The following is a 24240-nucleotide window of genomic DNA, read 5'->3' as shown; positions in this document are numbered from 1 at the left end:
ATATGAGATGCTAAAAAATATACTACACAATAAACACATATTCTGTATTTTAGCTTTCATTTCCCAATCAGAAATGCCTCACTGATAACTTCTGCACTTCAACCTCACATTGGAAGTCTGGCTGGAGATCATAAGACTCCATTCTACTGCGTAGAAGGTTCTTACTCTTTCAGTAATATCCCCCAGGTTCTTTCCTTTCTCAAAAGCGTGCACCCATTAATTACTGAGCTTAATGAACACCTCAAAATCAGAAATAAACTTTAACACTTTAATCCAATAAAGGCAGAAAATTATTTACAAGTTACCAGCTCTAGGCTCCTTCTGCTGTTTATTGTTGCAGCTTTATGTGCATAAAAAGAGAGCGAACGGATAGAGATTACCTGCTTAAATATCCTTTGGCTCTTTCTGGTTACAGGAATGCTCAAAACCTATTGTGTATCAGTAAAGACTGAGTAAGGTTATAACTTTTTCATTTGTGTTTCCTAACCCCCCAAAAAACTACAGAATGTCTGTTCAGATTATAATCATCTCACCAATCCAACCTCTGGATAGAAATGGTACCTGTTTCTTTATTCTAAACTTAATTGCATCTTTAGAATTCACTTCAGAATTAATTATAGAACTAACATACCTGTCATCCATCCTTTACTAAAGTGTTTACAAAGTTTGGTGTGTGTGCTGATGGCTCTAAGGTAACCTGAGGAAATGGGCAACACTCTCATGGGGAAAGGCAGAGTTGCAGTGAAGGCAAGCGGCTTTCTTCCAGGTTGGAATAATATTATCAGAAAATAAGTTTTTCCTAACAAATAAAAATTTGGCTGTGCCAATGCAAATATCTCATCATATACTTTATAATCTGTCCCTAAATTATTGATTTTGGATGTCTTATAACGGCATGATGTAGAACCTTTAAATAGAGTGTTTCCTTAGGGGGAAAAGAAATCCAAGCATGTGGAGAAATGTTTCCATTTCCTACCTATCATGGGTGATTCAATGAAGCTCCAGGCGTTCGTCTGCGGTACGTAGGACTGGAGGACACCTGCCGATCGCCCAGCCTCGTTCACACCCCCAAAAACGTAGATCTTCCCTCCGCACACAGTGGCAGCCGCCGAATGGACCGGCTTAGGAAGAGGAGAAACCGTCTCCCATGTGTTGGTGATCGTATCGTACCTGCAAAGAGAATAATAACTTACTACGCCTGAACATTTACCTGATTCTGACAAAGGCCCATGATGACAGAACAAAGACAGAGTTTATACAAAGCCTCTGATTTTGAAGTTTCCACTGCTCTGAACTGCTGTGAAACACTAGTTTCTGGCTGCAGAGCTGACAGATATAATTAGCAGGATGGCTACACCACCAGGGAAGATGAAAAAGCCCAACCATTACATACAATGACAGCAATTAAAGCAATTACGCAAAACAACATATGTTGGGAGCTACCAGCCATTAGTCTCTAGAGTTGGGCTGAGTGTCAGAGCTGAGTTTTGGACATTTTTCATGGAGCCCTCTCTGGCAGAGCCTTCAGCCAAGCCAAAGAGGGAGGAACAGATACTGTAGGACAACAGGGACTGACTCACCAGTCTGCAAGAAAGACACCGCTCCATGGATCCTGCTGTTATTATGTGTTTCCGTTTCATCTCATATTTCTTACACCTGTATTGATGTTTAGTGAGCGGCTACCAGGGTTAGTGTTAAGACATGAGTGCTGTTTGTCTTGAGGTGCCATTAGCGCGATGTAATCCTGCATCCACGGGCCACTGATCAAAGCGGCCGCACCGACAGCTCTCCAGCTGGAGCAGGCCTCATTAAGCAGCCAGGACCTGTGATTAAAACACGCATCCATTCAGGCTAAAGCAAACCTTCCTAATCAAGGTTTCATCTTTGTTGTCAAGCAAGAAATAATAATTAAAAAGATTCAGAAAATCTGCTGCAGGCATCCTGCTGCCACCAAAGTCACTTAAAACACTTCAGGGATGTCATGAAAAAGCCGACTCTCTCCTAAAAGCATTTTTTAATCGGATTTTTCCATTGGGATCAACCACCTTCATTAGGCCACAGGTGTCTTTTAGTTTTCTTTTATGTGCTCATGTAACAGTATTTATTGCTACAGCCCCTATGGCATTTTAAGTCGGCTGAATTTAAATGACACCAGGGAGCACTACCTGATTCCCCCACCTTCTAGAAAGAAGGCTTTTAGATAAAGTGCAAGAGGAGATGGGCGAATTACCCTTTGGGAGTATTCTCCTTGGGGTTCTGATAATGTCGTTGGCAGCTGCTGCACAGAGGATGGGTTTAAATCGACTGTCAGATGGAGAAGGTGGTGACACAGAAGCCACTCAGAGAGGTGGACTCGAAACACTCAGAAGTACCAATTAGCACTGTTCAAACATGGACACACACACACACACATAAAGCAGTATCAGATTGAGAAACTGAGCTCTGCTGAGACAGAGTAACAAACACATTCCTCAGTCTCCAGCAGATGTAATTACCCCTCAGACTAACATCGGGAGAGCTTTGTAAATTTAAGGGTCAGACGCTGCTGAGTGATTCTGATTACAGGACAGACAAGAGTCCAACAGGACTCCTGCAACCAGACATGATGAGATAAGACACAGGGAGAAAAACGATTCAATTCCAAGCACCTTAACGGGGTAGTTCAGAGCTTTTGAAGTGAGGTTCTGTTGCAAGAACTCAGTATCTTATAAGCAGTTGAATCTTTTTTGGTGTCTTTACCAAGGCCTAAGCTTAGAGTTTGCTAAAGAAACTGGCAGACACAGAAGATAACTTGCACCATGTTAAAACAAAAACCTTGAAAAGCAGTTCAGTTCAGTGCCTTGCAGTGCTGTCCCTGACCAAACTGGGGCCCTACAGTAAGTAAATGTTATTTGGAGGCCCCCATCACACTCCTTGCCCTACACCATCAGACCCCTTCCACCCCAAACACATCATATGCACAAAATGACTGTATCAAACACCTGTAATTAATAGGACCAAATGTAGATTACTGGTTGTTTATTTGGAATCACACCTATACGTACAAGGATGCAGTTAAATGGACCTGATGTGCTGAAAAATTTCAGCACCGACTCCGTACTGGTAAGAAATCCAGGCAGGAAATCCATACAAATAGATTAAAGGTATGTTAAGATCCTAATGGTAAACTACATCATGAAATTAATTGAAATACTTGCCTCAAAAAGATCCAAAAACAGATTATGCAAATAACTACAACAAAAAACAACTACTACTAGTACTACTACTAATAATAACAATAATAAAAGAATAATCAGGATTAAAAACAACTATTGTATACTTCTACTCCTATTACAACTTGCCTGTTAGTACTACTATTTCTACTAATATTTCCAAAATTATTGTTGTAGTTTCATTATTATTATGCGCAAAATATAGTCCTGAGAAAACATAATTCAGGGTCAAATAGACTGATATCAGATCTACATTCATGTTTAGTTCCCTCTGTCAACAAATGCATCAGTGTTTCTCTGTAGTCTCCTCAAACGATGACTGTTTTGAATTCAATTACTGACAGATAGAGATCATTATCTCTATGGAAATCTGAAACATTCGTAACAGCATAAAAATGGATATAAGACTATAGCCAATATTTTATATATTGGCTAAAGTTAATAGCTTATATACGACCACCAACTAGTCTTTGTACCATTGTTTTTCAACAGAGCTACTGTAAACACAGAGGGTATGTGCTTGTGACAAAGTGTTATTTCAACAAAACAAAAGTTGCCTGCCTGCGCACCCTCACCTGATTGATCAGATGTCGAGAGCTGACAATCAGATCGTATTACTGGCGGTCTCTTTTATGTCATAGTATAGCACAGGGGTCTTTAACATTTTCCAGGCCAAGGACCCCAAACTGATGGTGAGATGGAGCGGGGACCCCCTAAATATGTATATTGTATGAAATTGTGCTATATCAAACTGCTCCTATAGTCACTGTATTACAGATGGAGTCATGTAACGAAAGTAATTTCACCCTGAGATTATTAAAGTGTTTCTGATTCTGATTCCTGGTTGATGGGACAGGTGTTGAGAATGAAACGGTGCCCAGCTTGAAAGAGCTCCTGTGTGTTGCGAAATGTGTTCATTGATGACTGAAATACATCTTCTGCCTCCATTTATCTGTTTACTACAGTGTGTTGAATTAATATTAATGTGTATTTAAAGATATTTCATTTAAGGGAAAAAATTGTAGGGGGTAATATAAAAAATGGAATTAACCAAAACTTTCTGGGCCCCCATACATTACCCTCGTGGACCCCTTAGGGATCGCGGACCCCCTGTTGAAGATCTCCGGTATAGCACAAACGTGCAACAGAGTGCATCCATTACGCATATGCTCTACCGCACACAGATACACTTTATATTTTAGTCATTGATCCATATGGGGGGACCTAATAAATGTTTAGATGGATCAGCCCTGAATAGTGACCAGCCAACCAATGTTTATATCCAGTAAACTATCTGCATATTTTCCCATCAATGAATGTTCCATGGGCAAACATACCAGGTCACATTAAAAACAAAACACTGTGGTAAACGTTACTAGTTTTAGCTTTTTATAGTACGCTGTTAAAGTCTCTATGTAGAGGCTTCAGTGGCTCAATGGGGAAAGTAATCATTTTGCAGAAGGAGAGATGTAGGTTTGATCCTGTTTTTCTTTTCTTTTCTTTTTTTTGTTACAATTTTAGGCAGCTCTAATGTTTATAAAAACTTTAAAATGGTAACGATTTTAGCAGAAAATAGGAAGTCTGAATGAGGCACACCAGTGTAAATCTCTTTTATTCTACTAAACTTTTAATTTCATCCAAAAGTAAAAATCTACATTTCCAACAAAATACGCATATGTGCTGCTGTTTTCATAATGCTAGCCATTTTTATTGCTAACCTAAGTTTAAAATAGCACCTATGTAATTTGTTTTGGTTTAAAAATTGCAGAAAAGTCCCATCGTACAGAAACTACTTTATCATACATGCAGGGTTGCAACCCCTCTGCTCCTGCTCTTTTTTATCTGTATCTTCAGAAGAAATCTAATTTAGTCCCATTCCATGTTGGCAGGTGAAACCTTCATAGAAACCTGATATCAGCACTAAAGCACAAACATTGGTCAGTAAATCCCCCCTTTTAATATGTCTGCTTCTAACATTGCATCATTATGTCATTATGCCTAGTCTTTTCAATCAAATAACACAGTCAGAACGGTTTTCTATCTAAGGAAACCCAGCAGATTGCAATGAGTCATTGACTTGCAGAAACAACTTCTCCTGGATGGGGAGGTAGCAACAGCAGATAGGTGCTTGCACTATGCTGATGACTTTGCAACAATCCGTGGTGCTCAGTATGTGCTTCATCCAGAAAGGTAATTGGTGGCGCACCGCCCCCTACATCCATTACCAAAATAAATAAGCATCAGCCTCTGTAAAAAATAACTGCTGAAAATAAATGTAATCACTTCTTGTGGGCTCATAAAAAAGAGCATAAATAAACCACAATGAAGTGTTTTAGGAGTTGCATTAAGAAGGTACAAGCACATGCTTTGGTTTTGGTTCCCTCCCAGACTAACTGGTAAGCTTCATCCTTTGGGACCAATTCATCTGGATTTACACTTAAAGAAGAGGCTAAGAGGCCGCAGGTATCGACTGACTATAACCTCTTAACAGAACATCACTTCAAAATTTTTCCAACCATCCAATTAAAGCCTGGAAAGATGGTACTTGTAGATAAATTCTGCCCTGAGAGCCTGAAGATGAAAAAGCCTACCGAACATTTAAATGAGGATGCGTCTTAGATCTTATCTGCTACAAACCAAACTATGCAAATAAGCTGCTTCTATAACTAAAATATATAAGCAGCGAAGGCTTCAGCTTAGCAACTTTAAAGTCCAGCAACAGTCTTAATAAAACAAGATGTCAAATTGCATGAGGGGAAGTTGTGATGGTTAACAAGCTTTGCGTTCGTTTGCTTTACGATGGTGGGGATGAATGTTTAAACAGAGTTAAGGGTGAGAAGCAGCAGCCAGGTGAGCTGCAGAGATGCACGCTGGTTTCATTTGCATACTCCTCGATCCAAAAATGTTAAATTAGGCAAAGGTGCAGAATTAGATTTGTAATATTTTAGGGAACCAGAGGATCTTTTAAGGCCAAAATAAATCTCTAGTATTAAAGTGAAGGTTATCAGATTTTCTATTAGGAAGGTTTAAAAAGAATAAAACATGTTTTTATGTTAATATATTATCTGATTCTTATAAAGGTTCTGAAAAAAAAATTGAATTAAATAACCGGAAACATTGCAACATGATGAGGTATTAATGTTTAAATTTACGGTCTCCATTACTTACAAGCATATCATGGAAAATAGGCTTTAAAAGACCATTAATGTAAACATAGCCGTTCTTGCTTTCTGTTAGAAGGAACCAGGGTTTGGATAAAGAGAAACACGTGCAGGTCAGGGGAAACACGATGTCTCCCGCTGCCTCTAAGGTCGCCAGTCTGATTGAATTCATTACAAAAGTGATCCACCATCAAGCGTCTAATATGAGCCGTGACACTGAGACTGACACTAAAAGAAATGAATGAGGTTTGATTATATCTTTGAGGCAGAGAAGATGAAGAGAGGGGGATGACTGCCAAAAAAAAAGAAAAAGGTGCTTAGGCTTCCCTTAAGGTGTTCTGCCCATTGCTGAGCCTTTTTTCATCATTGCTGGGACACTGTAGGAGTTTATCCATCATCATGTTGTGCTGCATCGATTGCGTTTCTTAAAAAATGTTTGTACACAAAGAGCGATCACTGCTTGAAGCCCTGTAATCGCGTGTAGTTCCTGACAGGGCTCGTTTCATCACGCAGGGACAATCATCTCTAAAATGCAGCTGTGGGATTACAACAAAACAAATCACGTAGGATTGGGTACCTTTATGATGCCTGATGAAAACAAAGACTGATAGGAAAGGATTGTGAATAATAAAAAAAAAATCCAGACTCTCAAGAAGACTTGGTTCAGAATGTATTTTTTGGATTAAAAAAAAAAAAAAGGATAAAAAACACAGTTGCAGTTTGCAGCATGAGCCGCAGCCAGCATGTTGACAAATCCAAATCATAATTCAAAATCACGCAGGTGGAAGGAAGCCCATGTTGAGCTACTGTGTTGGTGCACGACTGCCAGCTAACACCTTAGTGACTTGATTAGAGCCGTGCGGTTTGATAAGTACAGGTGAAATTGAACAGTTGCTGTGGAAAAGATGTTGTCACACCGGTCATGTCTGTTTATGTTGACATCAGTTGGCTTTGCTGCATCTCCACCTGTCTGCCTGCTCTGAGCAATGCTAATGAAGACCTATATCCATGCTTGTTATATCAGACCATTAGGAAATTACTCCCACCAAATACTAGGTGCTAAATAAAAGGTTAGGAGCAAATTACCTGAACTGCATTTTTTATAAGCAGACTGTTTTATTAAAAATTGGTAGACTAGTTAAGAATTTAGCCACAGGGTGTATTATTGCAAAAGTAAAATGAAACAACCACTTAAAACGTATTATTGCATCTTAAATTATCAGGTCTTTTCAGATATTCATTTCTGCTTAACTTTTTCCACAGGAACTGATTGCCTTTATTTTTTTCTGATTGCTTTTTAGCAGCCTTATCTCACCCAGTGTTCAGCCATTGCAGATGTTTAATGACCCATTTGTGACTTGTAGACAGATTTTTTTTCAGTGTTGCTTTCAAACTCCAGAACAATATCTGTCTTACTGTAACATTGTCTGACTTTATTGATTTTAAATCTCTTTTGAAAAAACCCTCCTTTTAACTTGGCTTTTAATTTTTTTTGAGCAGACATTTCTTATTATTAGTCTACTTTTTATTTATATTTCTCCATAGTTACAGTTTCAGTTGGGCTTTTTATCTTCATTTTAGGCCTTTGTGCCACACATTAGACATTTTTTGCGTGTTTTTACTCCAGTCAAGGTGCTAATATTTTTTACAGCGTTTGTTTCTTGGTAAGAAAGATTAAAGAAACAGTCCTGGTTGGATTGCTTAGACACACTTTTTTTTTTTTTTAATCAAAGGTGTGTCTAAGCCCAATTTAGAACTCATTACATTCTGGTGGTTAAAACTTAAAGGATTTATTAAGACTGTGAGATAGGACAGGGCTTTTCAAATTGCAAGGTTGTGCAAAGAGAAACCATAACTGTAAACTACTATCTAAACTCAACCTTAAACAACATCTAAGAAGTGTCTAAAAATGTTTTATAAAGCCTTCTTGGGGTAGTCAATTTTTTTCTTATATCTTTTCTTGCATTTTTATTTAATTTATTAAGATTCTGGGCACTTCAGTATAAATCAAAACAATTCTTAAACCTATATAGTAATATAGCCGTCTGTTCTTTTTATCCATGTCTTCCACAAATAATAAAACAACATGATAAGCTTTATTTCTAAATGCGAAATAAGCAATGGAATTTCTAATGCAAGATTAAAATTCTTTAAAGCCCAGTTTGCAATCTTTCAGCCATTTTGTATTTTAATTCCTAAGAAATGTTGGCATTTTGGACTTAATTCAAGAACGACATGTGTTGTTTTAGAAAAACAAAGAAATTGTATAAAGACAAGAGATATTAAAATGACCGGCAAGACATCTACCACTAGTGACAGTTCAGAAAAGAGGGTTAATCTATGTCTGGGTCCACCGCTACACCCAGGTTTTGAGCTGGACTGGTGTCTTCCAGCTGTATTAACCAAATCCATGTACATTTGAATGCCTTTCTTTGGTCCAAATTTCATTGTGTCAGTTTTACTTTGACGTAACTAAAGAAGATTGTGGCACACCAGTGTGTTAATTTCTTTTATGCATTTACCCAGTGCTTGAATGGGTTCATAGTCACCTGTTGACATTCTGATGTATAACTGTGTGTCATCTGCATAGTTTTGGTAGCTTCTGTTGCTTGATTAGATCTGAGTTAGGGGGACATTTAGGTATCGAAGAGGAGGGGCCCTAAGATGGACCCTTGGGGCTTGAGATTTTTGTCATCTCTGATCTAAATGTATGCACTGACACAGAAGGCCCCTGTCTGTGTAATTAAACACCATGAAAAAGGGCAAATTTCTGTACTGTGGTCAACACAGAAGCCTGACTGGAAGATGTGAAAGTGGCTGGTCATTGTTAGGAAGTTAAATGTTAAAATAAAGATTTTTCAGCAGTCTTACTAATGAAGGGAGATTTGAGATAGGCCAGTATATCTATAGTAGCAGTTTGTCCAAATTCCTCTGTTTTGACTTGGAAAACAAATTAAAATAGTGAAGTTGTTATTTATTTCGGTTAAAGTTTTGGACAGGTAAAGCTGTCTTTAGGAAAGTTGTGGGTAAAACATTGAGATAGCAGAAGGAAAAGCACAGTAGGAATACGATTTTCTCTAAGTTAAGAAGTTCAGAAATTTTGTCAAGATTAATTCTAGTTGGATACTGGATTCTATATGAATGTACGCACTGCCTCTTTAATGCTTTTTAGTTTAAGTGAATAAGTAAAATATTCAATGCAAGATAAGGCATGTTTATTTATATAGCACATTTCAATCGTAAGAAAATTTAAAGTGCTGTAAATAAGAAAAAAAAAACCACACACACAAAGTAGATTGACATAGAAGCAAAACAAAAAAGGACAAAAATTAAAAACTATATATATCTTTAAAAAAGATACTATTCATTGAAAAAAGTGGAAAGAAAGTTGGATTGGAATGTTATTGCAGGCAATGGCAGAGAGGACGTCCAATGTTACAGTTATAGTAAGGTTTGCTAACCTGATGACCGTGATAAACGGGCACTGATAATGTTTTTGCTGAGGATTTAAGAGAAGAAAGTTATTTCTGTAACTCTTTATATAAGTTAATGTCAACCTGGACTTAAGACATTCCCCATCTGCATTAAACTTTTAGAAACTCACCTTTTCCCTTCTGTCTGGTGAAGCACCTCTCCTCAGAGTCATTTTCTTCCCAGACACAAGTAAATCAACGATGTTGAAGTTTTTAGAATAAAGATTATCTACAAGCTCATCAATGGAGTTAGACGGCAAAGTAGTGGTAGAGGTGCAATCTGATTTGAGTAGCACTGTTCTTAAAGATACGTTTTCTTATGATGTCTCTTTTTCTAGGATGGGGTTTAGGGGGTTTAAAGAGTGAGTCCATGCTTCCTGTGGAATCTGGTTGGGGGGCCTTCTGTGATGTCATCTTTTTTAGTGAAATCCACTCTAGGAGAGAGGGGAGGCTTCTGTGGGGCGGGTGTCACTGTGGGCTCCACTTCTCCTGTGGAAGCCAGTGGGGAGACATTTTGTGATGAACTGTCTCTAAGAGCCAACCGCCTAGTTATCTCCGTCTCAGCTGAAGCTGCATGTGGCAGCCTTATCATAGCTGTTTCACTGCATTCTCTTTTCAGGGTCGAGGCATTTGGTGGATGGTTACAGAATAAAACAGATTAGATATGAGATGTTTAGCTCCAGAACTCCTCAAACAAACCATCTTACATATAAATGAAATGGTATCTTTTTTTCTCCTTAAAAATTCCAGAGTTTTGCATTGCAGCATTTCTTTAATGCAGAACACACTTTTCTACCCATTAGAGATCTCGTAAATATCTATTCACAGAAAGTCAGGGGAAACAGTCCGCTAAGAAACATCTTGATATTCAGACTTCCAACTATTTTTAGTAGATGAATGAGATCCTCCTTCACTTCTGATTATTTTTTTGGGGTTGTCATCCAATGGCTGTACAAGAGTCAGGCGCACTTTTGTGATTGCCAGAACATTCTTTAAGATATCAGACACCACTTTACTGGTAAAAATCCTACCTGTTATGTTTTTTTCTTTTGGAAAAACTATTTAATCCTGTTCACAGCTGTGTTGTCAACTATTAGGGTCCTTGGCCAGGTGGGATGCTCTTTCTGTAGCAGCTTATGAGATTGTTTGATTGAAGACTTTTATTGTCTTCAGAAGATGGATAACTTTCCTGGTTTCCAGCCAAAGAGGGAAGCCGTTTTTTGTAGAGGGTTTCCATTATTTCCAGCTGGTTCCCTCCTATCAGTTGTTATGACTAAAACTTTCTGCAGTGGCCTCCCTTTCCCAGGGGAACCAAGGGACTTTTAATGTAAAGCTGCCAATTCTGATTTATTTCTTTGCCGAGATCCTTCAGTGAGTCGTCTTCTTGAAGTTTTGGTTTTGCACTTAAACCATGTCATTTATTACCAATGCTGTGTTTCCTGGCTGAGTCATTGAACGGGATGTCACTCTATGGGATCGCAGACAGAGTTGAATTATCTCTCTGTCCAATTTTAACATCCACATTTATTTGGCCGTTGGACATTTACTTCTTTGGATGGCTTCTCATCTATAAAATAGCAAGGTTTTGTCAAAGTGTTACACATTTCTCCGGGGAAAGGAAGGCATTGTGTGCTGATTGGGTAGTGCTGACTTCTTCTTCTTTCAGGTTTGATTAGTAAAATAAAAAAAAAATAAAAAATCAAACTAATAATGAACTTTCTGGCTAAGAGATAAAAAAAATAAAAGGACACGAGCAAGCAGGGAGGAGGGAAGACGAGTGTCTTAGTAGGCGAAGAGGAAGAAGAAAGTCTAGAGGCCTGGTAGGTTCAGAGTTATGTACATGGCTTCAGCTGTTCTCAGAATTGGCAGTTGCTGTCTATTAACTTAGATGGATTTATAAAGTTGTTTATAAGTTAAGAATAAACAGCTTGTTTGTAAAGAAAGAAACTTTCTTTACAAGAAAGTAGTGTCTCAGAGAGTTCTACAAGTAGACATCCCAACAAGTCTAAGGTCAGACTTTGCAATGTCCAGGGAAATGCTTAAAAAGAACTACTTGAAAGGCTGTCCAGATCAGGGTTTATACATTAAATGTTAAACTTCATGGACAGGAAAAATCAAAAAGAGTACTGACCTTGTGTGGAAGCACGGGACACAGAAAGATATTTTCTTAAAAGACCATGTCTGGATGGGAGCTGTTTTCAAAGATGATTCAGAACGAACCAAAAGCCTTCTTGACCAAAGTAGAGATGCCCATTTGGAGAAAATAGTGGCTTTGAGCAAATCAAAACAAACTCCAGATAAACCATCAGGCTCACCTTTGGGCTGCAGATTGCTTGGGCTTATTTCATGGCCACAGGACGTAAGCATCTTCCAGTCATTGAAATCACTACAAAGTCTAAAGTCTATACTAAAGTAAACTGTGAGGCACTGTGAGGCAATGTGACAGCTGAACCTTACAGCAGAGGGTTTTTAGAAGACAATGCCAAGCCTGTCAACAAATCCGTAAAAAAAGAAAAAGCTGGAAAGATAAGGATGGGGGTTTACTAAATGCTAGACGATAAATCCTAGTCCCAACCAGAACTGGATCTATTTAGTATTTCTTAATTCATATAAAAAAGCTTTAGATCACTGCACCTCTTTAGCTCTTCTTTGCAAAATTTGTTTTTATTTTTTGCTTATATACATGGACTGTAAATGTAGATTTGAAATATAGGAAGTAAGTTTTTTATCACTAATATGACCATGAAGACAAATGCATAAAACTAAAATTACATAAATGCTAATTTAATTCTGCCTCAAAGCACTTACTTCAGATATTTATGTTTACTTTTTACTTTTTAATCTACTGAACCACTAATGCACCATTACTGCAATGTCAACACAATACTCCTAACTGCTCACAGAAGACCTTCAGTTATAATGGATTCGAGTCTACATAAACACATGGGCTAAAAGCGGAATTACAAAACTTAGAAATCATAAGCCTGTTTTCTTCTCAACTTCTTGATTCTATCAGTGACAACCAGCTTTAAGCCTGGCAGCTCTCACAGAGGAAGGGAATCTTTCCAAAAAAAAAAGATCCTAAATACTCTCTCTCTCTCTCTCTCTCTCTCTCTCTCTCTCTCAAGACAAATGAACAGTGTTGGAACTAAGATGAATACTGTGGTTTTTCAACAAAAAGGGACACAGAGGACGGCAGTGATTGGGAACTATTTTTGGCGACAGATTAATAAACATTAGATGTCCTTGTGGGTATTTATAGGAGCAATAATGCATCAGTGGATTTCTCTAAAAATAAACCGCAGTGTACAATGCTCATGTCCAATGCGGCTCTCCTACAGCCAAGGAGAATGCAATGTCAGGTATTTACAAGTAGACTAATAATCTAGAACAATTCGTGGAAAGGATATGTGTCAGTACGAATGAGTGTACAAATGATTTTTGGAGGAGATCCTTTTGGTTTATCATTTTAAATCAGAAAAACTCTTAATTAGTGGCACTAAAATTTATTTATTTTTTTAGATTTTTCCTTGCATTTTTAAAAAGCATCCATAAAACAAAGAAGATTAGGTACAGTATTTAAGAGAAATGGTCCACACAACCAAAGCTTTAGGTGTTATTTCAGCTCTTTGATACCATATGTAATATCCAGGGACATGTGGTCAGGGGAGGCAGGTGAGCCTCACCTGTCATCATGCCAAAAAAAAGGTTACATAAAATGAATATTAATATTTGTCCACTGAACTTTATAAAATGTTTGCAATTAGTCATACATAGTCAAAATCACTAAAATTGCATATTTCCTGTTTAAACTATTGTTGCGCCGATGCCATTTTTTGGTCTTGATACCGATACCTGATACCTGACTGTGCAGTATCGGCCGATACCGATACCATAATAATGTAAAATAATTGCCATCATGCCTTTGTCAAGCTGCTGCCTACCTTTGTGAAGCAGGAAAAAATCTAATATAAAGTGAATCCAGTAGAACTTTTTATTCCCTACCAGGAATGGGTGACAATAGTTGAATAAACTTATGGTCTCAAAATGGTATGGGTGCCCTATTTGTTGGTACTCGCCGATACCGATAACACCGTTTTAGGGCAGTCCGATACTGGTATCGGTATCGGTGCAACACTACTGTAGTTTAAAGACAAGGGTGACACACGAGGTTGGCGGCAATATAATGTTTGCATATACGTTTTTTGCCTGATGTTCCCCAGTCTGGCTAGTCTTTAACCCTTTATATATGTTTGATGTTTGTTAGTGACATATTTAGTTTTGCTAATGGGACATAAAACTGGAGTGAAAAGGCACAGGGTGAGGCAGGGCAGTACTGCCACACGTGAGCCAACACAGAGGTTGATTGATTAATTTGATTTTCTCAATTGCAGAGATGAGTAAGAGTCAAGTGCGCTGCCAAGTTACTCCAAATGATGCTCACTGTACCTACGCAGAGAATGGAAAGGTCATTCTCTGCGTTGAAAAGACTGAAAACATACAATCCACATAGGCCTGATTCAGGATGACTTTCCTTCCTGGAGATCGCTTTTCCTGAAGAGAGTTTTAAACATAAAGGAAAATAAGAAGGACTTTTACAACAAAGTAACTGAGGTTTTTGTGGCAAAGGATACTGTAGGCACATGGACTTTATCTACAAATATAGGTAAAACCACAAACAGTTTTACTTTTTTGTTTTTCTTTTCATGCTTTTAGTTGAGCGATTTGTATTAAATTCTGTTGTATTTAATTAATACTGTTAAAAGAAACTGAATATTTCACTAAAGGTCAAAATGGGAATCTCTCTTTTTGTACACCACTATACTCTCATTTGTATTGTATGAATTGTGTAATTGTGATGGGCAACACACAGAGGGTGCAAAGCAATATGCCACCTTCTCTAACTGCTGTAATTGTAACATTTTTTCTTATCTTTATCTTTAATACCTACCTTAACTGTGAGAAAGAGATTGTATGAAGAATGCTGATGAGATATGAAATAAATATATATATTTTTTCGTGTGTGAATATTTGATAAAAAACAGACGTTTAACAGGAAGGTTACTCTACTTTAAGTTTTCAGTGCAATTAAAGGGAGAAGGGGTATGAAAAATAAGTCTTACTTCTTCATACCCCTTTTCAGCCAATTTACATTAATCAATTTAATTTCTCTGGCTGTACATACCGAGAGGTTAATTTAGTGGAAGGTTTTGTTTCTATTAACATTCAGGTGAATTTAGTCAGTTTGGAAATTGGTGATTGGTTTGGTTGATGTTAACTCATCTCTTTTTTGTGTATTTGGTTGATTAATTTATTGTTTTTTGTCAAAAACTGTCTGAAGTTTTTTCCTATTGATTGATTCATTCGTTCCTATTTATTCATTCATAAATCAGACTCTAAAGTAGCCAATGTCTCACCAACTATAAACCTCACAGTACATCACTGGTAATATCCTTCATATAGGTATATCAAAGCAACTTCAGTTTAATTGCAGTTAATTCAAATTAATTCAATTTAGCGCCAATTCACAACACATGTCATCTCAAGGCACTTTACAGTTCACCAGATCATACAGTCAAATTGATTACAGTTATATTTCATTTCAGTTATTTACAAATTTCAACACTGTTAGTGTGTTAATGGACTATTACTGAATAACAGCAAGATAGAAAAACATCAATATTAATGTCTAAATCTATTTGGTCCTAAAACAACCTTAAAAGCTCAGAATAAATCAATCTGTGATGATGCAGGAAGGCAGAGAAAACGCAGCGTGGAAGCAGGAATTGCCCCTTGGGTTCCCTCTTTGAAACATTAACCGGAAAATGTACATCTGAGTCACAGATCAGAGAAATGAATGAATGCAGCAAGGTGTCAGTAGTGATGTAGGCTGCATTCGGATTTGCTCATCCAACATCAAAAAGCAATTTTCCTTTTAACACCCCTATTTCCTTCTGACTGTAGGGCAGCGTCCGAGTTAAGTAGCCCAAGTAAATATGATGTACAGTAACATAATAAATGCCAGTTATCAATCACTACATGTTGCTGCAGTCCTTTGGTCTCTCAGAGCATGAAATCATTCAGACTAGCTGGTCAAGTCCTGCTTTCTAATTCTGATTGTTCGCCCTCCATTTTTATCAACACAGACCCATAAACTAGCTGTCTCCAAAACACACCAATGAGATGCAATCTAATCAGAGAGGAAGCAGCCGTGGCATCAGAGCCAGTGTGGTTAACTGAAGTGCACAGGGAAGATAGCGAAGCGTGCCTCCCTCTCTTCATCACACATGTGATAATTTACAATAGATGGGCTGCCTGTCACTGAGATAGTGACATGTATAATTTCCCTGGAGACACAAACTCCGCCATTTGTACTGAGAGGAAAAAGAGAATGAGGAGAAGAAAAAAAACATAGAGGCTCCATAAACCTCAAGACTGACAAAAAGAGCCATTAAAAGGCAGGGGAGAGCTTCACACATCAGCTACAAGCAGTCTGGAATGACATAGCAAGCCCTGACTGAACAAACAGGAAACATGCTCTTATAGAGTCTGTATTCATTTAAACTGTTGACTACACTTGGGCCAGACAGGTCCCACAGCAGCGTAACCTTTAAAAACTGTGTATGTACTGGAATGCAGTACAGTCGCTTAGTTGATTTTTTTTTTTTATCTTAAAGCACTCGATGGCTGCAGAGAGGAACTGATCTTTTATATTCTACCGAGTACCAACTCATGCCCTTTGGTAAAAGACCCGTATGAATCCCTGCAGCACACACTTGTACGAGGATCTCTGCATGTCTCCTGTGATCGGCAGCCCACACACATCCTCGACTCATTTTAAGTCTGCTGCTTTCAGAGTTTGTTTATACATCTGATATACTGTTCGAAATGCAAAGTTTTTTTTTGTACATTTTGCCAATTATACAGCTGAGTTTTACAAAAGAAAAATATGCTCCAAGTGAATTATTTCTAAATAAATACAGGTAGTACTGACATTCACAGCAACTTCAGTCTGAAAATGAACTGTTTTAGTGTTAGATCTCACTGTAAGATAAGGGAAATATTCACACGTCTAATAAATTAGGATATTGGAAAGTTCTATGGTTTAATTAAACAATATGAACCTCATATATTACATCATTTATGCCACAAAGTGATATATTCGAGGCTTACTTACTGGTTTAAATTTTTTTTTTTTATAAGCTGTAACTTAAAATCGTCAATATTTACAGAAACAAACTCTTGAAATATATCACTCGGTGTGGAATAAATCTAAAGCAGCTCTGAAAAGTCTATAAACCCCTCCTAAAAGTCCAGCCTGTGGTGATGTAAATAAAAACGAAAGCGTGATAAATCATTTCAACACTTTTCTAAATCTAATATGACATGCGTATAAATAATTCAAATGAAAAACAAACCAATCCTTTAGGTGGTGAGTGGAAAAACTGCAATAACCTTGTTACATTAATATGTGCACCCATTATATAATACCTTCTGATTCATTGTCAGTGTCCAGCTTCATATTTTCACTCATGTCATTCATTATAGGGAATCTGATTAATGAGAAATGTAGCCTAGCTCTCTTAGTTGAAGTTTCCCCGACTTTTCCACATTAGATTTTATGTAAGGTAACAAATGATCAGAGGGAAATTATTATACAAAGCTATTAGTCTGAGCAACAGTGCTTAAAGTTTCTCGATATTACATAAATATGATGCCGCTTTAAAGATAGCCAGAGTTATTTGAGGAATGTTTAAAGCAATAGTGAAATGTCTAAAGAACAGCATACCTTTAGGGATTAAAAAGCTGAAATTGACAGAACTGGTTTGGTAAAGAACAATGAAGAAGCTGCAAAAATTTCCAAACAATGTTATCACACTTTGTATCCCTTGGTTCCAGGGTTTTCCCCAGTGGAAAACCTCCATCTACACCAGGCATGCCCAAAGTCAGTCCTCCAGGGCTGCTGTCCTGCAGGTTTTAAAGGTTTCCTGCTCCAGCACAGCAGAGTTTCATTGCTAGCTGATTAGCAGGTTTTTTGCTGAGCTGCCATCATCATAATCAGCTGTGCTGAAGCAGGGTAACCTCTAAAACCTGCAGGACAGCAGCCCTCGGGGACCGACTTTGGGCATGCATGATATAAACAAACCTTGTGGATGAAGCTTTTAAAGTAACCAAACCCAAGGCAACACCACTGCATTATAAAAGCACCCTGGATCCTCCTGCAGGACAATACTATCCTCTGCCTCTCTTTACATTAAGCGTGGAGAAAGAAACACTCAAACCTTTCCTAAGCAGGCTAATCTGTAAACCCAATTCCTGGTCATATTTATGTGTCAGGGCACTTGGTAAACCTTGCTGAAAACCTCAACATTTCTTTTAAAGAATGTAAGGCACTACATTCCTAATGCTTTCCTAAATGGCTGACTGTGTGCCATCCTACAGATAATATCTTTACCCGTTAAGCTGGTTTGATGGAGAGATAGGAGCACATGTTTACTTGAAGGTACACAAGCCCCCACCCACTTTCTGCTTAAATTCTTATTCAATCAAAATATATAAAAACACACGCACACACACATAGAACACACATACATAATGTAAACTTGAACTTACTAAACTGTCTTGCAGCAGGATTGTTAAAATCCCTTTCTAGGACCAAAGATTTAGTAAAAGGCAAACTTCTTTCCATGTCAGCACCTGCTCAGTATCTCTAAACATGAGTGTTTGACCTGGCAAGGTTGCTTTTCTCCATTTTGTTCATCTCAATGACTGAAAGGACACGTAAAATTCGAACAAGCAAAGCGTTTTAACGTCAATAATCCTATTTTCTTTAACATAACGCAACAGCCTCTGATTGGCTTAACAGATCCTGCCTGATGAGTCGACCTTGAAAATTATTTTAAAACAGAAGTGGATGAAATAAAACTGGTCAGAAATCTTTATTCCTAGACTCTTGAAGATGTGACTCATACTGCATTTTAGAGTGCTTTCACACCAAACCATTGAAGAGCGTACCAAAGGATATGATGGAGGAAGACAGTATATGATGTAGAAAAACAACAAGTTTGAGTAGAAGAAGAGGAAAAACAATTCTAGAGCTCAATTTGAGAGACAAAACAGTAGAAAAGCCCATGAGATGGACCTTCTTCCAGAGCAGACCAATGCTACCCCAAAACATCAGCTGAAAGCGCATGACGTTTTTTGCTCCTTTCTAGAAATCTCTGTATGAAAGCAGGCCGGACCAACTAAAGGTGACCAGATCTGCAGAGTGTATGTGCCCTGAGTCATATTTGCAAATAATTAATTTGGCTGTAAATCATTTAACCTGGCATTATTCATTCTAATTTGAATTAAAAATATGTTACACAACACATTTATAAAGTTGGTGTCATTACATTGATTGATTAATTTTATTGGTATTTTTGTAGATTAGAATAAGTGCTGATTGATTTTGTCACTTTATTACATTTGTCTGATCTTTTGTTTTAAAAAGCAAATCATCAGGTTGATGTTGAAAAGTCATTAACTAACATCAGTCTAATACAGTTAGTGATTCATGCAGTGGTATTAAACTCCCAAATTCTGATTAACACCTTCTCTTGTGCTAACAATAAGATCACTAGCTGATCGTTTGTTGTCTAGCTTTAAATGCCTTTTATCTATTCCCTTTATAGCCCACCAAACAGAAAACCTGCAGCAGTTTGTGAACGATACGGTTTCTGTTAATCTCAAGACATTTGGCCACGACTTTATCACCAGTGAACAAATTATGGGTACATAGCAGAATTTCACCTACAGACTTTCCTCATGTCAACATCCTAAATGCCTGCTGTTATTAGCATTTTGCTGAAAGCAGAAATAATTAAACTAAAAGTCTCCAATACAAAGTCATCCATATGCAGTGCCGTGTTCAGCCATGGTTAATTTGGTTTCTGTAACGCCACTGGAAGAGGCAGGAGAAGAGAGGGAACAGCATTTGTATGTGAGCGCATCAATCCCTCATAGCCCTCTGTGTCCTGTCAGAAGTAATGAACTGAGAGTTTGTGATTTGGCTGCAGGAAACCAGGGCTACTGTGTGAATCAGCTCCAGCCTGGAGGGTGTTCAAAACAATTTGCACACATATATTGAGATCATTTGCTTACATTAACATTTTTCAGATTTGCCCAGAATGTTCATTAGTGGCAAGGTGGGGGGAAATATAAAAAGAAGGACATCTAGACTGCAGTAAATGTAGAAATCCTCTAAGTGCAATTTCCTGAACTTTCATGGAAAATTGGCCAACACTTTCAGAATCGATGTATAAAAGAAGCTTTGAAACTCCTCTTCAATCACTAAAATATGTGTATTTACCTGCTCCCTGAGCAGCATCTTTTTGATAAGAAATTTTGAAAGGAAGCGAAGAGAAAGAGAGCCGATCCATTAATGTGTCTGTCAACAGTGAACATGAGACAGGACATCCATTTTGGAGAGAAGGAGGGAGTGTGTGGGTGTGCGAGGACGGGGCGAGAGTCGATCCGTGTTGTGTCAGCTGCCATCTGTGTGTCAGAGCACATCGCAGAAACTGTGAGGCCGGCGCCCACACCTTCAGTGTCACCCTGCTCTCTGTTGGTCACCAACACACTCGCATGCTGCACATTTCTCCAAAACACCAATGTTGCCCCCAACAAACACACACATACACACACACCTTACCAGACATGCTCATTTTGGAAGCTTAATACTTGGACATGAAGGCAGGCATTATTAGTCCCTGGAGAACATGGCAGATGCCAGAAAACATGTGCTTTTAGTTGGTAATTTCTGAGCATCGCTTGAATGATAAAGGTGCTGTTGATGATACTGCATTTAATCTAACAGGTAATTTGACAGCCCATTGTACATCTTTTTTCTCCATACAAATGTATCTTGAATAAAACCCTTTTTCTTTACCACGGTCTGTTTAACTAAAGCCATCTTTTCAAATTCGCTGGAGATGTAAATCAAACCAGTTGCTTTGTGACAGTTAATTCAACTCCTTTGCATGCACCCCTGTTTCTATGTTGATTTTCTTCGGGTGTGACAGCTGTTTGTACCTGTGTTCTCTCTCTGCAGGTTGCTAATCAATGTCTGATGGTGGATTCCGCAGAGTCCTACTTTGTGGAACGACGTCTCAGTGGCGCTCAGAAATGTAAATGTTTGGTCTAGGGAGTGCATCATTTTGCTGACAAGCCTGAAGCTTCACCAGTAAACAGATCTAACAACAGTTACTTTTGATTTTTTACACATTAAATAGTTTTGCAAATTCAGCAGCAACCTGAGAACAAAATACTGATTTCACATTGATTCCAGGGTTGTTTGCAGATTAGCGCTTCAATGTTCATGGGTTGAAGGTGACTTCTAGAGAAAGTTAAAATTGGCAGCAATTGCTGTAAAGTTTACTCTTTTTTATCATCACACATGCCATCCATATACTAATTGTGGGTAATGTAAGATTTATTTGAATTGCACTAATGATTAAATATTGTGGCACATGCTAAAAAATCTAACTGATCTACTGATGTTCAAAGAGAGAAATCGATAACAGTTTCAAACACCTGTAAATATAGTTGAGACTGAAATTTTCATTTTTTATTTATTTTTAAATGAGATACATGCAACCATTATTTGCAAACAGGGAGTCATGGGGAAGAAAGCATGTTGACAAGCAACAAGTGTGACATAAATGTACAAAAGTCAGAATGTCAAAAAGTCATAAGAAATACAAAAAAAAAGAAAACAAAGATGTTCAAGATTTTATTGTTTCCACATGATTTCAAAGGGCCTATAACATGCAAAATCAGCTTGTTAAGGTTTTATTACATTATGATGCTATTCCTTCTTTAAAATCAAGCACACAATAGTGCTTTACTTAATCCATGCATGTCTGAGTAATCCTAATAAATTCTGCTTCTCTGAGCAGCACCGCCCTGCATAGGAAACCGTTAACCCACCCTCTCCAGGAAGCACCTTCCTTGAACCTTCATCCATGCAACTCCTGTCACACAAACAAATTCTTAATTGTGTTAATCACAGAGCCGTGATGAGAGGTAAAGCATTACCTTTAAGTCGAGATGAAGTGGTTCTTATAGCACTTAATCTGCATCTGTTCAGCCTTACTAAAGATGAGCCAAAACTCCAGAAGTGGCAATGAAACAATGATGTCAGAAAATGTACAGCTCCCAGACTGGGAAATTAAGCCTACATTTGAAGGAAAGTGTCTTTCTAACAGGTTGAAGGAAACAAATAATATTTCATATCTAATGACAACCTATACTGCCAAAGAAAATATTAATTATAAATATTCCTACAGTTAACTTTAATAGATTTAGAAAAGCATGACAAAGCGAAGAATTAGAGGATAAGTGCCACTGATCTAATTTAATTCACTGGTTGATTATAAGACCTCTATAAAAACAGACACTATACCCATCCTCTGGTCTAGAACATGCAATACACCAAAGTGGAAAGGCTGTAACAATTGTAGTTTACTGATAATATGGAAGGAGTAATAAGATCATTTAAAGACCCCATTTTACAGTGTAATACATGAGACATATTTAGTAAAGTTTCTAATCTTCCCATCAACAAATCTCCCATCAAGCTTCCAACGTGTGTATTTATTAAAAGACTAAGGACAAATGATAAACAAATACCTCCATTTAGCATCTGTAGGCCTTAGCTAGCATGTTAAATGTTCATGTTCACGGTTAATCATTCAGAAACAACTCTGAATGGACATGGCTTGATTGGAAAAGTTGGGCAAGTCTATTTTCTATAAAAGAATAAGGTTTCATAACAGATGTTTGCAAAGTAGAATCCAATCTCACAGCTTCAGGACCAATTTACTTTGAATAGAAAATAAAGACATGGATCATCGTGTAATACATCGTATTTAGAGAAGAGGAGATGTAGTGGGTTGCATTTTAACTTTAGTCACAGGAACTGGGCTCCTCAGTCAGGTTGTTTACCATGAGCTCCTCTGTAAACTAAAAAACAACATCTAACAGAACAGCTTGAAAAGGATGTGTTGCAAATGCACAGGAAAGGTCCAGACCTCAACTTGTGAAGTGTTGTGATGGGACCTTGAAAGAGCAGCATCTGAATGAAAACGCACCAACCTCAAGATGATGTGTTGAACAAATGCTTGTATGACAACTCAAAGAACTTCCTCAAGTTAAGGAATGTGGGTGGGGGGTGTTAAAGGTTGTCTGTCTGACTCTGAAATTCATACAACTAATCAAAAAGATTAAGAAGCTTTGTTTTATATAAATATATTGACAGCAACATCTGCACTTGGATGAAAAAAAGAAAGAAAAATGATGTAATAACAATACAATGATGAAATTAAAATGTAAATATAATCTGTCTTATACAAGACCTAATAAACATTTCATTTATAACAATCAACCTTCATAGCATAAACTCATTAGTTGACGGCTAGTAAGTCATTTATCTTTCTTCGATGTTGATGTGTTTTTACAATGTGTAGCTGCTAGAGACTGCCAGCTGCCTAATTATCTGAAATATTTACATCTGGGACAACAAAAGGACGAAGATTAGTGCTCTAATAATAGTGTGTGTATGTGCGTGTTATATTGAGCAAAAACAGGCACTTTTATCCAGTTTACCATTACTAATTTTTTTTCCCTCTAGTAACAAAAGCTAATAAAAAGTATCAAATGAATGAAAATAATTTGAAAATCAAAAGAGAAATCATATAGTTTGAGTCCTTCTTTTATTTTAAAAGGATGGATTTGTAAAAGTACTTTGATCACTCAGCATTTTTCTTATAAAATTAAATAAAATGATGTAAAACCTCAAAACTTTATAGAGAAAACAATTATAAACAACATCTACACTACCTAGTAGTTATTGTTTAAAACCTTAATTACCAACTAGAGTAGATACATCCCTTATTAATCCCACAAAAGACTATCTCCTAAATTTATTTGATCTTCTTTTGTACATGGATAGGCTAAGCAGAAAGTAAACATGCAAGAGTCTCCTCTGGTATAAACTGATAAAATAATTTGTGTAGGTGGTGTAAGTGGTGCTCAGCCACGCCATGTTGAAAATATCAGTATTTTCCTAGAGGCCTAAAATACTAAATAAAAAAAAGTCTATGTAAGCAAATAAGATGTAAAATAAAATAGAATATTTAGGATTTTTACTGGAGCAAAGTGATCCATGCAAGCATGGATTTAAGCTCAAATACTGTATGTCTCTACCACCCACAGTGGCTGTTAGTGAACATTTAGAAACTGCTAGTTAGAGTTTATAACAATATATATATATATATATATTTTTGCTACAGTAGCGTTTTTATAACGGTTAATCTGTGTACTTAATCTACATCTATGTTAGGAAAGAGGTCA

The 24240-nt window shown here is 37.4% G+C and overlaps 1 protein-coding gene across 4 annotated transcripts in view; it reads right to left on the bottom strand.

The window, feature by feature from the left end:
- Positions 1-24240, bottom strand: part of klhl29 (kelch like family member 29) — a 350083-nt gene that overhangs the window by 23781 nt on the left and 302062 nt on the right. For all 4 annotated transcript variants that reach the window (XM_015395203.1, XM_015395194.1, XM_015395219.1 and 1 more), the window contains one exon: positions 977-1170. In XM_015395203.1, coding sequence (XP_015250689.1) covers positions 977-1170 — 194 coding nt within the window. The remainder of the gene's footprint in view (positions 1-976; positions 1171-24240) is intronic.

The sequence above is a fragment of the Cyprinodon variegatus genome, unplaced genomic scaffold (assembly GCF_000732505.1).
Source record: "Cyprinodon variegatus isolate N-32 unplaced genomic scaffold, C_variegatus-1.0 Scaffold25, whole genome shotgun sequence".
NCBI classification, from domain to species: Eukaryota; Metazoa; Chordata; class Actinopteri; order Cyprinodontiformes; family Cyprinodontidae; genus Cyprinodon; species Cyprinodon variegatus.
Note: the sequence above shows the minus strand (reverse complement) of the source record. Positions and strands in the feature narration are given on the sequence as shown.